Source organism: Notechis scutatus, chromosome 3, assembly GCF_049901735.1.
Source record: "Notechis scutatus isolate UNSWTSFEM ecotype Mainland chromosome 3, rNotScu1.2, whole genome shotgun sequence".
Taxonomy (NCBI): domain Eukaryota; kingdom Metazoa; phylum Chordata; class Lepidosauria; order Squamata; family Elapidae; genus Notechis; species Notechis scutatus.
In genome coordinates, this window is record NC_142011.1 from 1833554 (window position 1) to 1853590 (window position 20037).

Genomic DNA, 20037 nt, shown 5'->3' on the forward strand with positions numbered 1-20037 from the left:
TGTCCTATTGGCACATTCTGGGAAAACCCGAATCGGAGAGTTCTGGGTTTTCCTTCCCAAAAGAGAAATCAAAGATCCATATCCCCTGCACCACCAGTCCATCCCATGGCCCTCCAACTAGGGAACAGCATCAGTGCTAGAGGGGAGAGGGGTTTATGGAAAGGAGGAGGAGGATTGTGAAGTCCTTGGTGCTGTCTGAGCTGGGTGATTTCCTTGCAGACATTTCATGTCCCAACTAGGGAATACCATCAGGGCTGAATGTTGGCTCATGAAACATCTGCAACAAAACGACCAAGCTCAGAAAGCACCAAGGACCTTACAGTCCTCCTCCCCCTCCTCCTCTCTCCAAACCTCCCTCCTTCTAGCACTGATGATGTTCCCTAGTTGGGCCATGAAACATCTGCAACAAAACGACCAAGCTCAGAGAGCACCAAGGGCCTTACAGTCCTCCTCCCCCTCCTCCTCTCTCCAAACCTCCCTCCTTCTAGCACTGATGATGTTTCCTAGTTGGGCCATGAAACATCTGCAAGAAAACCACCAAGTTCAGAGAGCACCAAGGACCCCAAAGTCATTGTCCTCCTCCCCCTCTCTGCAAACCCCACTCCCTCCTGGCACTGATGACGTTGCCTAGTTGGGTCATGAAATGTGTGCAAGAAAACAACCAGGCTCCAGAGAGCACCACGAACTTCACAGTCTCCTCCTCTCCGTCCGTCAGCCCTGATGACGCTGCTGGGGCCATGAACGTCTGCATCCTCCTCCTCCTGCTCCTGCTCCTCCCTCCGTTCTAGCCCTGATGATGTTCCCTAGTTGGGCCATGAAACGTGTGCAAGAAAACCACCAGGCTCAGAGAGCACCAAGGACCTTACAGTCCTCCTCCTCCTCCTCCTCCTGAACCTCCCTCCCTTCTAGCACTGATGAGATTACCTAATTTAGTTCATGAAACGCCTGCAAGAAAACCACCCAGCTCAGAGAGCCCCCAAGGACCCCACAGAGACGAATTCAGCCCTTCAACGCCAGGAAAAGGTGCAGACCACGAAGCCCAGCCGATGCGTGCCCTCCAACCTCCAACCCCCCAGTAAGACCCCACCTCCGTACCTGCAAGGTTTCCAGGCCCTCTTCCTTCTCCAGCTCCTGCGTGGTGGTCCGTAACAACTCGGAGGCCTTTTTGAGACCACCGACAAAATGATGGGCTTTCTAGGAGGAGAGATGGACAAAGACATTTTGTCACAATGGAGGTTGTGTCAAGGGTATTATTCATGAATAATGAGAGCCAATGAGAGCTGAGTTAGGGCTGAAACTGAAAGAGGCAATCCGGCGTTGTTTGTCTCTGTTCTGTGCTCAGCTCTAAAGTGAAAGAGAAACTGACTTGCTTGCCTGCCTGCTGAACCGATGTCTGTTTCTGAGCTCCTGGGTTGCTTGTTCCGCTCTGAACCTGTAACATGTCTGCTTCTGTTTGAGTTTGCTCCATGCTGTAAGAAATCTACAACTGGTATTGTAAAATTTACTTTATATGTTTATAAAGAAGTTAAATGAAGCCTCAGCCATCTGTGTTTACTTTTCTGGTGCTGAATTTACATTGCGATACTCTGAACAGGAAGGAAGGAAGGAAGGAAGGAAGGAAGGAAGGAAGGAAGGAAGGAAGGAAGGAAGGAAGGAAGGAAGGAAGGAAGGAAGGAAGGATGAACAGGATGCAGGCCTATAGATCGGTTGGCTGGTGGCCAGGTGGCATCTGGACAAAGCGAGGGTCGCTACGGAGGACAATCAGGATGATACAACTACGTGGTCCCGATTAAAGATGGGAAGATGACCGGAGGCCTCTGGGCCACAGACTCTTCTACACAGAGATGCCAATCTCCAAGCAACTCCTTGTATGTCTCCTCCTGACACAACGACTTGCATCCACCTACACCTGGTTTTTCCATCTGCTACAAGCTCTTCCTCACCCAAAGCCTTCAAGCAGAGCATTCTGCATTGAAGGTTGGTTTGGCCTGGTGGTTAAGGCAGTAGGCTAGAAAGTGGGACATAGTGAGTTCTAGCCCCACCTTAGGCATGAAAACCACTTGGATGACTTTGGGCTGATCACCAGGAGACCGTGAGTTCTAGTCCTCCATTAGGCATGAAAACCAACTAGATGACTTTGGGCCAATCATCTGCATAATGTGAGTTCTAGTCCCACCTTTGGCATGAAAGCTGGCCAGGTGATTTTGGGCCAATCAGCAGGAGACAGTGAGTTCTAGTCCCGCTTTAGGCATGAAAACCAGCTCTTTGGGCCAATCATCTGCATAATGTGAGTTCTAGTCCCATCTTTGGCATGAAAACCAACTGGATAACTGGGCCGATCACCAGGAGACGGCGAGTTCTAGTCCCACTTTAGTCATAAAAGCTGGGTGATTTTGGGAATCACCAGGAAAAGCCCACTGGGTGACTTTAGGCCCAATCACCAGGAGAGAGTGAGTTCTAGTCCTGCCTTAGACATGCAGGACACTGGATGACTTCGGACCAGTCCCTTTCTCTCTGCCCAACCTGCTTCACAGGGTTGTTTTTGTGGGGAAATAGAAGGATGAAAGTATGTCGGATATGATATGTTTACCCCCTTGAATTATTTGTCAAAATAATAAAGGCGGATACAAAAACCAACAGAGAATTAAATTGTGTTTGAAGGCAAGGAGATCGCCTACCAGGTCTGAGCCATGGGACAAGGTGGCTGTGGGGGAGGCCTGGAATTTTGAGGCTGAAAGCCACAAAAAGGACTACAATCTTTGAGATAAATCAAACAAGGCAATTGAACAGGAGGTGTCTTCAGGTCCAAAAGCCAAGACGGTGAGAGGAAAACTCCACCTGATTTTAATCCGTGTGGCACATCTTGAAAATTAGTACCTGCTCTGACCTGGGCTTCCCAAGATCATGAAGCCGATTCCTTATCCCGATAAAACCCCTTTTATTTAGGTTCAAGGGAATTCCTCTTCAGCAAAGTCCCAGCAAACAGTCCTCCATGAGATTTCACAACTACAGACAATGATCAGGCTGGGAGAGTTGCCAGGCCAAAAGCTTCCAAACGCCATGCTGTAGCAGCAATCAGGAACAGATCTTCACCCTCATGAATTGAACTAATTGTCTCTTGCAAACCCCACTCCCTTTCGCTCCTCTTTATTCCCTATGGGAGGGGCCATTCACCTGAGCCTTTACTCCCAAGTCGACCCTTATTCCTTAGTTATTCCCTTCTCCTGGCAGCTCTGTGCATGCACAAACTGGGAACAGGCTCCAGCTGTTCTTCTTCCCCACAGATCTCCGACTCCAAAGGCAGCTGATAACTGTCAGACGGCCCTATCTTCACCTCTGCCTCTGATGCAGAACCCTCGTCAGAACCTCCCCAGACTCCAGGACTGGCCCAGGTTCCCCTCCAACCTCCTCACTGTCCAAGTTTGCGGCCAGTTCCGCTGGCGGACCACAACAATATCAAGGTAGAATCTCAATCACACCATGCCAGCTGCCATCTTGACTTTTTGGACTACCTCACATGGACGCTTCTTGTCGTCAAAACCCAAGGAGAAATGTTTGCCCCCTGAGACACCTCCCCAAATGTAGAAAAGGCAGGAGAAGAGGATACCTGGAAGAACTGCACCCATTCCCTGTGGTTGTAGGGGAAGTGACCATCAAAGGCCTGGGTCAGCTGGCTATTGTCCACGTGGCGGGTCAAAGCTTTCGGAGAAGTCACGGTCTCCACCTGCAGGTAAGACATGGAGAGATGGTCAACCTCAGCTTGGAGAAACAGTTACACAGCTCAACCCACCTCGCAAATGTCAGCATTCCTGTTCTGACCCAAACTGTTCCAAGGAAACAAACACAAAATGGAGGTAACAGCAAAATCTTTTAATGATTCTTTACGAATTCTGTTCCTTCCCGGTTAAAAGGCTGTTTCAAAGTAAGAAATAAGAAAGAGCCTTGCCAAGGTGGTGCAAGGCTGCCAAGAACAACAGATAAAGTTGCCAAGAAATATTTGAAACACAAAGAGTCTCCAAACACCAACCAAGAGAGTACAAGCTTTTACAAGGCTTGAGTGCAAAAACGTCTTTGCTTCCTGCAAAGGACTCCGGTTTCTCAGCTGGCTTTTATCTCCTCAGGGAGGGGCCATTACCTTGAAGCCTTACTCCCGAGTCGCCCGTGCTGCTGCAGCTGCTTTTTCCTTCAAGTAGCCCTGCGCACACATGCGCTGGGCACAGGCTCCTCGGGGGCCTCTTCCTCACTGCTGCCAGCCCCCACAATCTCCAAAGGCAGCATTCCACCGCGTGGTGTTCCTGGCCCCATCCCTGCGTCACACGCAGGCCCCTCACCTGAGTCCTCGCTCTCCGAGACCTCAGCCATCTACACCTGCTGCCGGCGAACCACAACAGTCCCAACTCACCAACTCCAAAGCCATAAACTCCGAGACAGGCATTTCCTCAAAGTCCCATTTTGTAGAGTTGTCCTATTGGCACATTCTGGGAAAACCCGAATCGGAGAGTTCTGGGTTTTCCCTTCCCAAAAGAGAAATCAAAGATCCATATCCCCTGCACCACCAGTCCATCCCATGGCCCCTCAAATCTTCGGCCCCCCACTGGAGACATCCCCCCTCCAGCCACTCCCCACCAGGTGCAGGGCAACCTGTCCTTGACTCTGATTCTAAACCTTTGCAGCATTTATGTTTTATTGAATTATTGAATTTTTATCCTTTGAACATTGTTTATACATAACTCAAGGCGGCAGATATACCCGACATTGTTTCCTCCTCTTCTTTTCCCTGTAACAACAGCCCGGCTGTCAGCCTTGGAAGCCATTTTTTTACTTGGAAGCTTTGAGGCTGTCTAACCTAAGCAGGGGGTTGGACTAGAAGACCTCCAAGGTCCCTTCCAACTCTGTTATTCTATTCTATTCTATTCTATTCTATTCTATTCTATTCTATTCTATTCCTATTATCTATTCTATTCTATTCTATTCCTATTATCTATTCTATTCCATTCCATTCCATTCCATTCCATTCCATTCCATTCCATTCCATTCCATTCCATTCCATTCCATTCTATTCTATTCTATTCTTTATTCCATTATCTATGCTATGCTATGCTATTCTATTCCTGTATTTCATTTCTATTCTATTCTATTCTGTTCTGTTCTGTTCTATTTTATTCTATTCTAATTCTGTTCTGTTCTGTTCTGTTCTATTCTATTCTATTCTATTCTATTCTATTCTATTCTATTCTATTCTATTCTGTTCTGTTCTGTTCTGTTCTGTTCTGTTCTGTTCTGTTCTGTTCTGTTCTGTTCTGTTCTGTTCTATTCTATTCTACTCTTTATTCCATTATCTATTCTATTCTATTCTATTCTATTCTATTCTATTCTATTCTATTCTATTCTATTCTATTCTAATGGTTGTAACTTGAGGTCTACCTGAAATTCCTTCTGCTCGCAGAACGGCTGGCACGGAGTCCAGACAACTCACTTGCCAAAGCAAAGCCCATTTACAGCTGCTTTCTGAACCCCTGAATTTCAGGCAAACTGATCCTTGGGGGGACCCCTTCTAGCCCCACTTCTTCCGAACCAGGCTGGGAGGCGAGGGGTGGGCTTCTGACCCCCCCTTTCCCACTTGTCATTCATCAGGCACCCCAGAAGGAGCTCCCAACCCATCCCGGGCGAGGGAATCTTTTAATCACGCTGGGCAGCTGCAGTTTATCAAAGCCATTAATATTTCACCTTGCCTTAATTAAAGCCAGCGGTGTTAATGAAGGAACCGACCCCTTTCAAGGCTGAATTATTATTTTAATCTCCGTGCGCCGGAGGTGAGTTGAAGTGGCTGACGCAGCCAGCAGGGGCCCGAAGTCTATTAAGGCTGCTCCAGACCGACAGGGTTGGCCTGAATTAATGGCTGGGGAGGGAATGAGAGACAGGGAGGATCGGAACTCAGTTCCCACAACTCAGCTTCCGAGGGAGAATAACAGAATAAATCCCATGATTCTGCAAGAAAGAGTTTTCATGCCAGCTTGTCCCACTCAGGGGGTACGGTGTTTTTTCAAGGATTCCTAATAACAGAGCAGGAAAGGGACCTTGAAGGTCTTCTAGTCGAACCCCTTGCTCAAGTAGGACTCTCTCTAGTCCAGTGATCACCAACTGGTGGGCCAGGGCCTACTGGTGGGCCGCAGAGAAATCTCACTACCAGATCACCCCTCAAAGCAATTAATCCAGGCTGCGCAGAAACACAAGGCTGCTAAATTGCTATTTTCCCGACCATCAGCTGTTCTGCTGTGCCAGGAGATTTAGATTAGCTAGGAAGCAGGAAATGGTTGGATTTCTTGCTTTCTAGCCAGTCTTTAGATCTTTGGCTCTGCTTTTAAGTACAGCCGAACCTCCCTTAGGACTGATTATTCTATTATTCTATTATTCAGTGCAGACTCACGGCAAGCAAATTTTATGGGACAGACTGAGCTAGCTGATGGCAGATAGATAGATCACTGAATGGGTCTGTGAGCAAATCAATTTGCCTGCCTGCTTTGTCTGATTTTGGGTAAAAGTTGCTCTTTTTTATAAAAAAAATCAATATTTATATCAATATTTATAATATTTACATACAAGCCATGCCCAGCCAGTCACATGACCACCAAGCCACACCCACAATAGGCCATGCCCACAGAACCGGTTAGTGGTCCCTGGGATTTAAAATTATGACTTTGGTGGTCCCTGAGGTCCAAAAGGTTGGCCACCCCTGCTCTAGTCTATACCATTTCAGACAAATGGCTTGTCCAGTCTCTTCTTCTTAGGGAACAAGTTTTTTAATAGTTTCAATTCCAGGGTACCTTATTTGTTGCTTTTGCTGTTTGCTGTTTCAACCAAAACGTTCTCTTCTTATCTTCCTCCTGCACATTCTTTCTCGGTCGAGTTCTTCTTTGTGGTGGCCATTTCTGACCACCGCTGCAACCGCCTTTGGGAAAGGGAGTAATGGCCAGCTGGGGAGGAGAGATGTGGCTCTCCTCAACCCTGCTGGCAGTCTCCCCCCTCTTCACCACCTCTACGAGGTGGCTTAGCCCTGAAACCAGCCGGCTCGGGGCGCTCCAGCGGCGAGCACGGATCGAAGCCTCGCAGAGACGAGGTTTCGGTCTGTCGCTGAAGAAGCTCAAACCGGAAGCCCGGCTTGTCCAGTCTCTTCTTAAAAGCCTCCAGTGATGGAGCATCCATAACTTCTGGTGGCAAGCCGTTCCACTGGTGAATTGCCCTCGCTGTTAGAAAGTTTCTCCTTAATTCCAGGTTGGTTCTCTCCTTGATTAGTTTCCATCCATTGTTTCTCGTCTGCTTTCTGATGTTTTTGGAAATAAATTGACCCCTTCTCCTTTGTGGCAGCCCCTCAAATATCGGAAGGCTGCTCTCCTGTCTCCCCTGGTCCTTCTCTTCCCTAGACTAGCCAGGCCCAGTTCCTGCAACCATTCATCGTGTGTTTCAGCCCCTGGTCCCCTCATCATCCTGGTTGCTCTTCTCTGCACTCTTTCCAGAGTCTCAACATCTTTTTTATAATATGGTGACCAAAACTGGGTGCAGGACTCTAGGTGTGGCCTTACTAGGGCTTTATAGAGTGATATTAGTACCTCCCTTGATCTCGATTGTATCCCTCCGTTAATGCAAGTTAAGATGTCCAATCTCTTCTTGAAAACGTCTGGAGGCAGGTTGTTCCGTCAATTAATTGTTCTCCCTGTCAGGAAATTCATCCTTAATCCCAGGTTGCTTCTCTCCTTGATTAGTTTCCATCTGTTGCTTCTTATCCTGCCCTCAGCCGCTTTGGAGAATAGGTGGAGCCCCAATTCTTTAAAAAACAAACAAAAAAAACCTCCAGCACCCACAACTGACGTTGTTCTGGGGAATTCTGGGACTTGAATTCTAGACATCTTCAAGGGACCAAAGTTGAGAATCATTGAGTTTATGCTGCTTACCTAGCTGATGCCCAAAAAACAAGGCACCAAATTCTACCTTTTCATGAGAAAGAGTAATCCATTTAATTATATTTGATTGGGAAGGGCTCCTTTGATCTCGATTGTATCCCTCTGTTAATGCAAGTTAAGATGTCCATTAAATTGATCCATTGTACGCTAATGAAAATTGAATGAAATAGAGAATGCAGCTTGACTCTTCAGCCTGTTGGTTAAAGGCAGGGGTGGGATTCTACAGGTTCGCACCTATTCGCTAGAACCGGTTGTTAACCTTCTAAGCCGTTCGGAGAACCGGTTGTTAGAAGAAATTACTGGCCTAATCCTGTAAGGAAGGCAGGAAGGAAACATTCTGGTGTCGCTTACAGAAACTGCCTCTCCATTAACCCTTATTACGTTCTTGACAGGACTAGACTTCCTGTCTCAGGAACTTCTCTGGAGTTTTTTTCCCCTCCTTTGCTGGTACTTTGCTTGTGTGGAGGGACCATTCAAAGTTACAGTGGCACTGACAAAAGTGATTTATGACCATTTTTCACGCTTACGACTGTTGCAGCATCCCCACAGTCATGAGGCCAGGAGAGGAGATGCATGCCTCAATGTGAGTGATGTTGAGTTGGCCACGCCCAGCCAATAACATGACCACCAAGCCACGCCCACCAACTAAGCCATGCCCACAGAACCGGTTGTTAAAAAAATGAATCCCACCCCTGGTTAAAGGCCACCCCTGGTCCTGCCGTGGGGGGAGGGGGGGCGAAGTTCAGCCTTAATCTAATAATTTGATTACCTGCAACCTGGTTAGAAATGAGCCTGTCACAGTTTTTGAAAAATGGCTTAATTGTTGCTTGTTCAGGTAGAAATTCACACTTCTCTGCCTCCATCCGGACCACTTGGTTTCCCATAACGGCTGCCGTCCTGGGAAATGTACAGCAGTCCTTGAGTTACGACCATAACTCAGCCTGCCCAGGATGGTCATAAATCCCAACCGCCGTAAAACAGGTCGGTCACATGACCGACACGGTTTTTCACAATGTGTTTTGCTGGCGTTGTGAAGCGAATGCGGTGGTCATAAGTGTGAACTCCATAGTCGTTAAAGAGGACACCGCAGTCGTTAAGTAAAGCCACTTTTCATTCTGGTGCTGTTTGGCGAAAAAAAAACCAGGAGAACGTGATGGTTTTTGGCAAAAATCTCATAAAATGCAGTCATGGGACCACAGGCCGCTGCAAACGGCTGTAAAGGTGTTCTGTAAATGTGATAAAATTTAATGAATAGGTAACATTTAACAAGCCCTGCATGCATGAGAAATGCACAGGAGATGCACGTGCATGCGTGGGGCGGGGCACCTCACAGTTTGTCAGAATACAGTTGGAAGGGACCTTGGAGGTCTTTTTTTTTTTTTTTTTTGAAAAAAAGTTTTATTAGTTTTTAAAAACAAACAAAACAAACAAAACGTAAAAACATCCAACTTTCCATAAGTATACAAACAGTGTGTCGGTTGGTTTACCAATTTTTTTGTGCATCCATTTTGTAGTCTCAATTACAGTTACATTACATAATGACTCATATTATCAATCAAAAATTATATACCCTAGTATCACTATTAAACAATCATTTGACTCTAATTTTATTCATTCATGCTTTACGAGATAGCTATAATTTACTTAATTTATTTAATAGCAAATCATATAATCATACCAGATCTATCCTAAAAACATTATAATATCAAATAGAGAAGAAAAAATGTCTCTTTATATATTCATCATTATCTAAGATTCTAAATATTCTATTTATTATGTTTTATCATCCAACCATCTATAGAAAAGATCCCAAATTTCACAAAATTGTTTATCCTCTTGTTCTCTAATTTCAAATGTCAATCTACTCATCTCAGCACACTCCAATATTTTCTTAATAATTTCTTCATGCAATGGTATTTTCTCATTTTTCCAGTTTTTAGCAAATACAATCCTAGCCGCTGTTAATACATTTACAATCAGGTATTTCAAATCTTTACTGTATGTATCAGGTAAGAGGGACCTTGGAGGTCTTCTAGTCCAACCCCCGGCACAAGCCTATACCATTTCAGACAAATGGCTGTCCAATCTTTTTCTAAAAACCTCCAGTGTCTGAGTACCTACAACTTCTGGTGGAAAGTAGTTCCCCTGATTAATTGTTCTAACTGTCAGATAATTCCCGCTTCTCTCCTTGATTAGTTTCCATCCGTTGCTCCTTGTCCTGCCTTTCAGGTGCTTTGGAGAATACCTTGATCCCTTCCTCCCTTCAAATATTGGAACCCTGCTATCATGTTACTCCTAGTCCTTCTTTTCATCAAACTAGACGTACTCCATCTGCAATAGTCCTTTCATATATTTCTGTCTCCAGATCCTTAATTGCATTCGTTGCTTTTTTCCTTGGCACTTTTTCCAAAAGTCCCAACATCTACTGTTTTTTTTTTTTAAGTGGGGTGCCCAAAACTGGATGTAGTATTCCAGGTGTGGCCTTTCTAAAGCTTTCTAAAGCGGTATTAATCAGTGGTGGGATTCAACCGGTGGTAACAACTGGTTCGGTGAGCCCATTTTCAGCTCTAAAACTTACCTTCTATTGCAGGGGTCTCCAACCTTGGACGCTTTAAGACTGATGGACTTCAACTCCCAGGATTCCTCAGCCAGCCACACAACAACAGGAAGTCTAAAGCGGCGTTTGCTGGCTGGGGGATTCTGGGAGTTGAAGTCCACCAGTAGCCAAGATTGAAGAGCCCTGTTCTACTGCAGCCCCGGGGAGTACAACAGCTGATTGGCGCAATTAGCTGAGCTGCAAAACACAGCAATACAGGACAGACTAGGGCAGGGGCAGGTGGACGGGGCCAAATGATCACCTGAACAACCGGGTCGCCTGAACCGGTCTGAACTGGCCTGACTCCCACCCGTGGCCTTGCACACAGAGGAAAATCCAGGTTAAGCCTCATAACGCCCCCCCCTTGCACGCAGCCTACGGCCCTGCGGTTGTTTTGGGATGGAGGACATTTGGGCAGTGCAACATCATCACAAGGAGACCCAGATTCAGGCGGAGGAGTGGATGGTCAGAGCTTACCTGTAAGCCGAGGAACTTCTCCACCTGAGAGGCGGCCTCTTTCTCCGCCACCAGCAGGAGAACCTGGATGGCTCCAGGAAAAGTTTTCTGCAAGGAAGTGGAGACACCAGTGACTTCCCGTGGCTTCCTCTGCTTGCTGTGACTGTGTGCGTGTGTGTGCGCCTTTAGCACCTCCCGATCTGACGCTCTTCTCAAATTAGAATAGAATAGAATGGCAGGTAAAATATAGAGAATAGAATAGAATTATGGAATGGAATGGAATGGAATGGAATGGAATGGATTAGAATAGAATAGAATAGAATAGAATAGAATAGAATAGAATAGAATAGAATAGAATAGAATAGAATAGAATAGAATAGAATAGAATAGAATAGAAAAAGAATAGAATAGAAATGAATAGAATAGAATAGAAATAGGAATAGAATAGAAATAGGAATAGAATAGAAATAGGAATAGAATAGAATAGATAATAGGAATAGAATAGAATAGAATAGATAATAGGAATAGAATAGAATAGAATAGAATAGAATAGAATAGAATAGATAATAGGAATAGAATAGAATAGATAATAGGAATAGAATAGAAATGAATAGAATAGAATAGAATAGAAAAAAAATAGAATAGAATAGAAATGAATAGAAATGAATAGAATAGAATAGAATAGAATAGAACAGAACAGAACAGAATATGGAATAGAATAGAATAGATAATAGGAATAGAATAGAATAGAAAAAGAATAGAATAGAAATGAATAGAATAGAATAGAATAGGAATAGAATAGAAATAGGAATAGAATAGAATAGAATAGAAATAGGAATAGAATAGAATAGAATAGAATAGAATAGAATAGAATAGAATAGAATAGAATAGATATTGGAATGAAGAGAATGGAATGGAATAGAATAGAATAGAATAGGAATAGAATAGAAATAGGAATAGAATAGAATAGAATAGAATAGGAATAAAATAGAATAGAAATAGAATAGAAATAGGAATAGAATAGAATAGAAATAGAAATAGAAATAGAAATAGGAATAGAATAGAATAGAATAGAATAGAATAGAATAGAATAGAATAGATATTGGAATGAAGAGAATGGAATGGAATGGAATAGAATAGAATAGAATAGAATAGAATAGAATAGAACAGAACAGAACAGAATAGGAATAGAATAAAAATAGAAATAGAAATAGAAATAGGAATAGGAATAGGAATAGAATAGAATAGAATAGAATAGAATAGAATAGAATAGAATAGAATAGAATAGAATAGAATAGAATAGATATTGGAATGAAGAGAATGGAATGGAATGGAATGGAATGGAATGGAATAGAATAGAATAGAATAGGAATAGAATAGAATAGAAATAGAATAGAAATAGGAATAGAATAGAATAGAATAGAATAGAATAGAATAGATATTGGAATGAAAGAATGGAATGGAATAGAATAGAATAGAATAGAATAGAATAGAACAGAATAGCAGAAGGGACCTTGGAGGTCTTCTAGTCGAACCCCTGGTTAGACAGGAGACCCTGTATCATAGAGAGGACTGGACTAGACGCTGGAAGGGACCTTGGAGGTCTTCTAGTCCAGCCCTTTGCTCAAGCAGGACAATCTATACCATCTCGGACATGTGACTGTCCAGTCTCTTCTTAGAAACTGCCCCACACATTATCCCCTAGGGAACACATAGAAGGTGGGCAGGGAGGCGAAGGGGCAGAACATTTGGGCTGCTTCTTGCTTTTTTTAAGGAGTTGCATTTTACACTAAACCTGGTTTGGGTTTCAGCTTTGATTGTTCGTTCATTTAAACTGTGATTGATGACACACAGCCCATGAAGGTGATCAATTGGAGAATCCGGTTTAGGAGACACCCGGGGGGGAGGGAGAGGGAAAACAGGGTCCCAGGGGAGTGTAAATGACATAGGCCAGAGTTGGCTTCATGCAGGGCAGGGCCAGTAGGTCGCCTCTAATGGATCCTTGGAAGTTTTTTGAAGTTTGGCTCGAGAATCACGATTTCATTAGGGCGATTGGTGGAATCCTGACAACCTGGACATAAGCAGTGAGGGTCTCCACTAGGGATCCTGCCCACCCATCATTACCTGGAGAGATCCCAAGGCTGCAGGGAGCGTCAGAGAAGGAGCTTCCTTTCTGGCATCAACGAGGATGACCACCGCCTGGTCGTGGGAACGCTTCCTGCATGGTGGAATAAAACAAAGTGACGTAGACTCCCAAGCGGAGACGGACTTCATGGCTATCTCTGTTGACCCAAAGGTGCTTTTTTTTTTTTTCCCAAGAGACAACTGGGTTTTCTTGTTTCTTCTTTTGAAGTCGTTTCACTTCTCATCCAAGAAGCTTCTTCAACTCTGACAGGACAGTGGGGAAGGGAAGGATTTATGCTCCTTGAAGACAGCTGGCCATTTGCCTCCTTTGAGAGGGTCGTTGAGACCACCTGGAGGTTCATCTGTGTCCTCAGGGTCACCTGAGTGGTGCAAATGGGTGTGTGGAGCTTTCTTGGCTGCAGGATGTTTTTTTTCTGTCCTCTGTCCTGCAGCCAAGAAGGCTCCACACCCATTTGCACCACCCAGGTTCCAACTGTCCAGTCAGAGCTGAAGAAGCTTCTTGGATGAGAAGCGAAACGTCTTCAAAGAAAACCAAGAAAGTTCAGTTGCCTCTTGAAAAAGCACCTCTGGGGCAACCATGACCTGGAGGGATGAGAAGCTCCCTAGATTTTTAGACATGCAGTTTGGGATAAAGACCCTTTTGGAAGGGATGGTTGTAGGAATAGATTTTCAGAGGGGCAAAAATTGCAGACTACTGGAACCATTAGCGCCACTCAAGTGACCCTGAGGACACAGACAAACCTCCAAGCGGCCTCAAGGACCCTCAAAAAGGATGCAAATGACCAGCTGCTGTCTGCAAGGAATATCAATCCTTCCATCCTCCACCTTTTGGTCAGAACTGAAGAAGCTTCTTGGGTGAGAAGCGACTTCAAGGGGGGGAGGGAAATCAAGTAAATCCAGCTGTCTTTTGGGAAAGCGCCTTTGGAACAACTGTGACCTGGGTGATGGGGAATCTCCATAGACAAGATGCAGAGTTGTCTGCAAGGGGTGTAAATCTTTCCCTTCTCCACCCTCCAGTCAGAGCTGAAGAAGCTTCTTGGATGAGAAGCGAAACATCTTCAAAACAACAACAACAACAACAACAACCAGGAAGTCCAGTGGCCTCCTGAAAATTGCACCTTTGGGACAACCCGGACTTGGAGGATGGAGAAGACTTTCTATTTATGTTGAGTTTCCTTGGTGGTGGTCCCTTCAGGGGTCTTCTAGGATGGTTTCCTGTCTTCCCGCTCTAACCAACAACCGTTCAGATTTCCTAGTGGTCTCCCATCCTTTTACAGCTAGGTAAAATTGAGCTGGTTCTGCCCCCTGCTGTGCACAAAGTGAATTAAGAGGGATTGGAAGAGAATTTCTGGAGGGGGCAGCAAGGGGAGTTGGGGGAATTTAGAACTTGGGGAGACGTGGATGGAGATTCTCAGCCATCCAGGTCACGATTGTCCCAACGATGGTTTTTCAGGAGGCAACTAGACTTTCTTGTTTCTCCTTTGGAAGACGTTTCCCTTCTCATCCGAGAAGCTTCTTCAGCTCTTGACTGGTTGGTGGGGAAGGGAAGGATTTCTACTCCTTGCAGACAGCTGGTCATTTGCATCCTTTCAGGGGGTCGTTGAGGCCGCTTGGAGGTTTTACTTATGTCCCGGGCGTTACCTGAGTGGTGCCAATGGATGTGTGGAGCTTTTGTCATGCCCCTGGTGGAGTCTGACTCTGAGGAAGAGGAGGAACAGCCAACAGGGAGTGGAAGTGTGGCTCCAGAGGTGGTGGAGGAGGCTGGGGAAGGGCAGAGGCCGGCTGAGCAGCCAGAGGAGGATCCAGGCTCATCCCCTCTCCATCCTAGGGCACGCAGGGAGGAGAGGATCAGGGAAAAGCGAGGTCTACTCAGGAGGAGATTGCCATGATCCTCCTCATGGCTTGCAGCTGGGAGCAATGTATATAACTTTGCAACTGCGTAGGCAGAATTGCTGGAGTCAAAGTTTATTGTTCTTTGAAAGAGGTTTATCTTTGCTGGCGTTCTTCCCATGGACTCTCCTCGGTTATTTTCCTGGAATGTATGATTAATTATCTTGGCTTGCTTCGGAACTCTCATCCATGCGGTTTGTTTTGGTTTCCTTTTTGCCTCGTTATTTACTTTTGTGACTTTAAACTGTGCCTAATAAAACAGTGAAGTTAAGTGGAAGGCTTTACCGGACTTTCATCTATCTTTTGGGTTTGGGGTTATTTTGAGAGGCTACGGGTCATCCCAACCTTCTTCAGATCTGTCTCACTGCATTGTACAGTGTACCCCACAGATAAAACACCCAGACCCCAAACCGAGCAACATGGTATAGGCAGTACAACGCAGTGAGACATGTGCAGATCTGTACACTGGGGAAACCAAACGGCCACTTCACCAACGCATGGCGCAACATAGGAGAACAAACGCATCAGGACGAGATTCAGCCGCCCATCTGCATTTAGAAGACAACAGTCACTCTTCTGAGGACAGCAAAATCCACATTTTGGACAGAGAGGAGAGCTGGTTTGGAAGCAGGGCCCAAAAGGACATCTAGTCCAAACTGAACAGCCCTCCCTCAACAGTGGAGGAGTAGGGATACGACCACATCTATCTCCAGCCTACAACACCATCCTTTCAGCAGCTCCAAGAAGGCTCCACACCCATTTCCACCACTCAGGTGACCCCGAGGACACAGATAAACCTCCAGGTGGAGTTTCCACCTCTATCCTATACCTTTCTCCCTAAGCAGGAATTGGGGACAAATACATGGAGAAAGGGACGGTCTGTGAAAATTCGCCGCAGCCTACTCTCCTCAGCCAACTCACAATAGCCACGTTGGCACAAGTCGCTGCAGGTTAGGAGTTGCACTAATGTGGTGGAATCGAATCATTAAAGAATTGGTGCAAAAGCAAGGGACCCATGAAATGTGAACGACAAAAATAAAATAAAATATTATCTGTATTTATTTAAAACAAGCTTGATACCTGTGCTTTGCTATGAAACTATGTGGTGGGGCTTAGTTTTTAGGGAGGAAAATAAGGGAGGGGGGATTCTGCCTCTGCCTACCGGCATCTATGGGTATTCATCTGGCTAGCATCTTGTCAGTGTGTGAGAGAATTGAGGGCTGTTTGGAAACTGAAGCAGTATTTTCTATGTGAGCAAGAAGGAGACAGCAAGGAGCCTTGACGTGGCTTAGCTCAACTGTTCTGGACTAAAGCGGGTTGGTGCTGTGAAATGGAAACGGAAACTCCTCTGCTTGTGTTTTGCATTTGGAACAGTTTTTTTTTTTCAGGTGGGGAGTGGGAACTCCTTAGCATCAGAGCGTGTTAATAATAATAACATAGCAAATACTCTAAATGGTCTGATGGTCATTTGGAAAAAATCCTTTCTTAGTGAGCCCCTCTAGAAGCCAAGAGGAACTTATGGGCCAAATTTCAAGTTTGTAGGCTTGACGGTTCTGGAGATTTTGTGATGATGCCTGAGGGGCCTTTCGCTTTTATAGAGAGAGATAATAATTAAATTGGATTGTTAGCTTGTCCCACAGTGAGTTGGTTGTGGTGAGTTGTCCCATTCCATAAAGGGAAGCCGCCTTGTTCCCTGCTCCTCTGAAGACTCAGCTCCACTTCAACGGTGGAGAGAGCCCATTGGAGAACACTTGGGCCATCTCATGCCCTGCCAGGACATCCGGAGGGGTGGCAGAATGAGAAAAAGGAAGGTGCTTCCTTCAAAATCGAAGTCGCTTTCTCTCGTTTACTGGGAACAGGCATCGGGCGGGGCAAACAGGCTGCAAAGGGGGCGCCCCCCCTCACCTATATGGAGGGCAGGGAGGGGATCTCACCAGTCTTGACTTCCTCCCATCGTCTTGGCCTCCTTTCCTCTCGAATGGCTTACCTGGCCATGGAGCAAAGGCAGAGGAGAAGCCGTGCCACCTCTTTGGCGGAGATCCCAGGGTCCTGCCAGACTCCTCCGTTTTGGGGGATTTCAACCACGGGCCTCCCGAGCTTGTCCACGCTGCCTGAAATTTGAGAGGTCACGTTAAACCACGCAGGAGTCCAGGGCTCTCCAAAACATGGTCACTTTTAAGACTGGTGGACTTCAACTCCCAGAATTCCCCAGCCTCAGAGAGCACCAAGGACCCCACACTCCTCCTCCCCCTCTCCCTCCTCCTCTTCCTCCTCCTCCTCTCCACACCTCAGTCCCTTCCAGCACTGATGTTGTTCCCTAGTTGGGTCATGAAATGTCTGCAAGAAAACAACCAAGCTCAGAGAGCCCCAAGGACGCCACAATTGTTATTATCCTCCTCCTCCTCCTCCTCCTCCTCCTCCTCCTCCTCCTCCTCCTCCTCCTCCTCCTCCTCCTCCTCCTCCTCCTCCTCCTCCTCCTCCTCCTCTCTGCAAGCCCCACTGTCTTCCAGCACTGATGTTGTTCCCTAGTTGGGTCATGAAATGTCTGCAAGAAAACAACCAAACTCAAGAGAGCCCCATGAACCCCTCAGTCTGAAAGTGGCCAAAATTTGGAGATCGTTGCATGAGTTGTAAAAAAAACACTCCAAAATGTTGCACCTTACAGAGCATCCCAATTTACCAACTGTTGTACATTTACCCCACTTTGGAAGGGGAAACGTAGCAGGGATGACACGAAGAAGATGCTTGGTAAGGAAAAATGCTCAGGGCAAATGCTCTCCTTAATTAGAACAATTAACCAGTGGAACTGCTTGTGTCCAGAAGTTGTGGGCACTCCATCACTGGAGGTTTTTAAAGAAGAGATTGGACAGTCAATTATTTGAAATGGTGTAGGGTTTCCTGCCTAAGCACGGGGTTTGACTAGAAGACCTCCAAGGTCCCATCCAGCCCCTAGGATTCTATGATTCTGAGATAGATGATAGATAGATAGATAGATAGATAGATAGATAGATAGATAGATAGATGATGGATGGATGGATAGATAGATAGATAGATAGATAGATAGATAGATAGATACTGGTAGAGATGAAGATAGAGAGATAGAGAGAGACAGACAGACAGAGATGAAGATAGAGTAAGGTAAGATAAGGTAAGATAAAATAAGATAAAATAAGAGATGGAAGGAGGGAAGGAGTGAACAAGGAAGGACAGAAGAAAAGGAAGGAAGGAAGGAAGGAAGGAAGGAAGGAAGGAAGGAAGGAAGGAAGGAAGGAACGAAGGAAGGAACGATGGAAGGAACGAAGGAAGGAAGGAAGGACGAGCTTGCCTCCAGAAGTTACAGAGCCCCTGATTATGACATCGAACATGTAAACAAGCTAAATTCACTACTAACACGGACAGCATCCTGCCCACATGCTTTTATCTTTCTTGGTGACTTCAATCTACCTCATATTAACTGGACCCTAAACGAATGTACAACTGCAACCTTCTACAATGCAGTAACAAATCTGGGACTGGAACAACTAGTAACCAACAACACTAGACTTAACAACTGCCTTGATATCATCTTCTGCAATAGTTTGAATTTAATTTATGGAATACAAATTAAAGAACCCTTTTCCAACAGTGACCACAACATGATTGACTTTTGTCTCAACATACGCCCACACAAAAATCATCATAATGACAAAATCCCCAATTATAACTTCAAAAAAGGCAACTATGATCTTATAAACAATGATCTCTCATCCCTTGATTGGCAATTTCTATTCACTGGATGCAATACTGTTGAAGACCATTACAACATATTTTTACTTGAAGTCAAAAGAGTCATCAAACTATATGTACCAACAACAACTCCCAAAACAAACAAAAAACAAAATAAAACAGATTACCCATAACAATAAGGAAGCTTCAGTCCAAAAAGAGATCACTTTGGTGAAAAAACAAATCTGGTCACATTGCCAATTTCAAAATCCAATACAAAAATCTATGCCACCAGATAAAAACTGAATGCACTAATTATCACATTAAACAAGAGGAAAACCTTCTACACACAAATTCCACCCACGCTTTCTACAATTTTGTAAACAACAAACTAAAAGACTCAAGGTCCATCCCACCCCTGATAGGACCTAATGGTAAAGACTGCAACGATGACACCATCAAAGCAAACCTCTTTAACTCATTCTTTGGCTCAGTATTTGTAAACAGCCATGGATCATGCCCAGTATTTCCTAGCTGAACCACAGACAACTACAATGATCTAATACATATCGATTTTACAGAAGACAATGTTGAAAAAGCACTACACAATCTAAAATCATCTCTATCTATTGGACCGGAGGGAATATGTGCCTACTTATTAAAAAAGCTATCCACTGCCATAGCCAAACCTCTAAGCATAATCTTTGAAAAATCTTTCAGAACCAGCTCCTTGCCTAACCTATGGTCACAAGCCACGGTCATCCCCATCTTCAAAAAGGGAGACCCAAGCCTAGTTGAAAATTACAGACCAATCTCTTTATGCTGCATCACCTGTAAAGTCATGGAATCAATTATTAACCAATCCATCATCCTCCATTTAGAGACAAACAACCTACTCTCCAATAAACAATTTGGTTTCAGAAAAAAACTATCCTGTAATCTGCAACTCTTGTAAGCAATTGACAAATCAAATAAATATTAAATACTAAAATACTAAATACTAAAGTCGTGGGAGCTTCATTACTGGAGGCTTTCAAGAAGAGACTGGACAGCCCCTTGTGTCTGAAATGGGATAAGGTCCCCTGCTTGAGTAGGGGGTGGACCAGATGACCTGCAAGGTCCTGTCCAAGTCTGTTATAGGTGGGCTGCAAATTATGTGAGGCAGCGCTGACTTCATTTGGGTACGTGCTGACATGTTGCTCCAAATAAATAACTGGATTTCTTTTGAAACTTGGCTCGGAAAACCCTGATAGTGAGCCAGGTTGAGAAACACTGATCCCAGAGAGA

At 45.0% G+C, this 20037-nt stretch overlaps 1 protein-coding gene across 1 annotated transcript in view; it reads right to left on the bottom strand.

Annotated features, from left to right (window-relative positions):
• Positions 1 to 20037, bottom strand: part of KIAA1755 (KIAA1755 ortholog) — a 49535-nt gene that overhangs the window by 15533 nt on the left and 13965 nt on the right. The window contains exons 6-10 of the mRNA XM_087958972.1: positions 17033 to 17156; positions 13135 to 13228; positions 11032 to 11118; positions 3608 to 3724; positions 1096 to 1194 (exon numbers count right to left, since the gene is read on the bottom strand). Coding sequence (XP_087815098.1) covers positions 1096 to 1194; positions 3608 to 3724; positions 11032 to 11118; positions 13135 to 13228; positions 17033 to 17156 — 521 coding nt within the window. The remainder of the gene's footprint in view (positions 1 to 1095; positions 1195 to 3607; positions 3725 to 11031; positions 11119 to 13134; positions 13229 to 17032; positions 17157 to 20037) is intronic.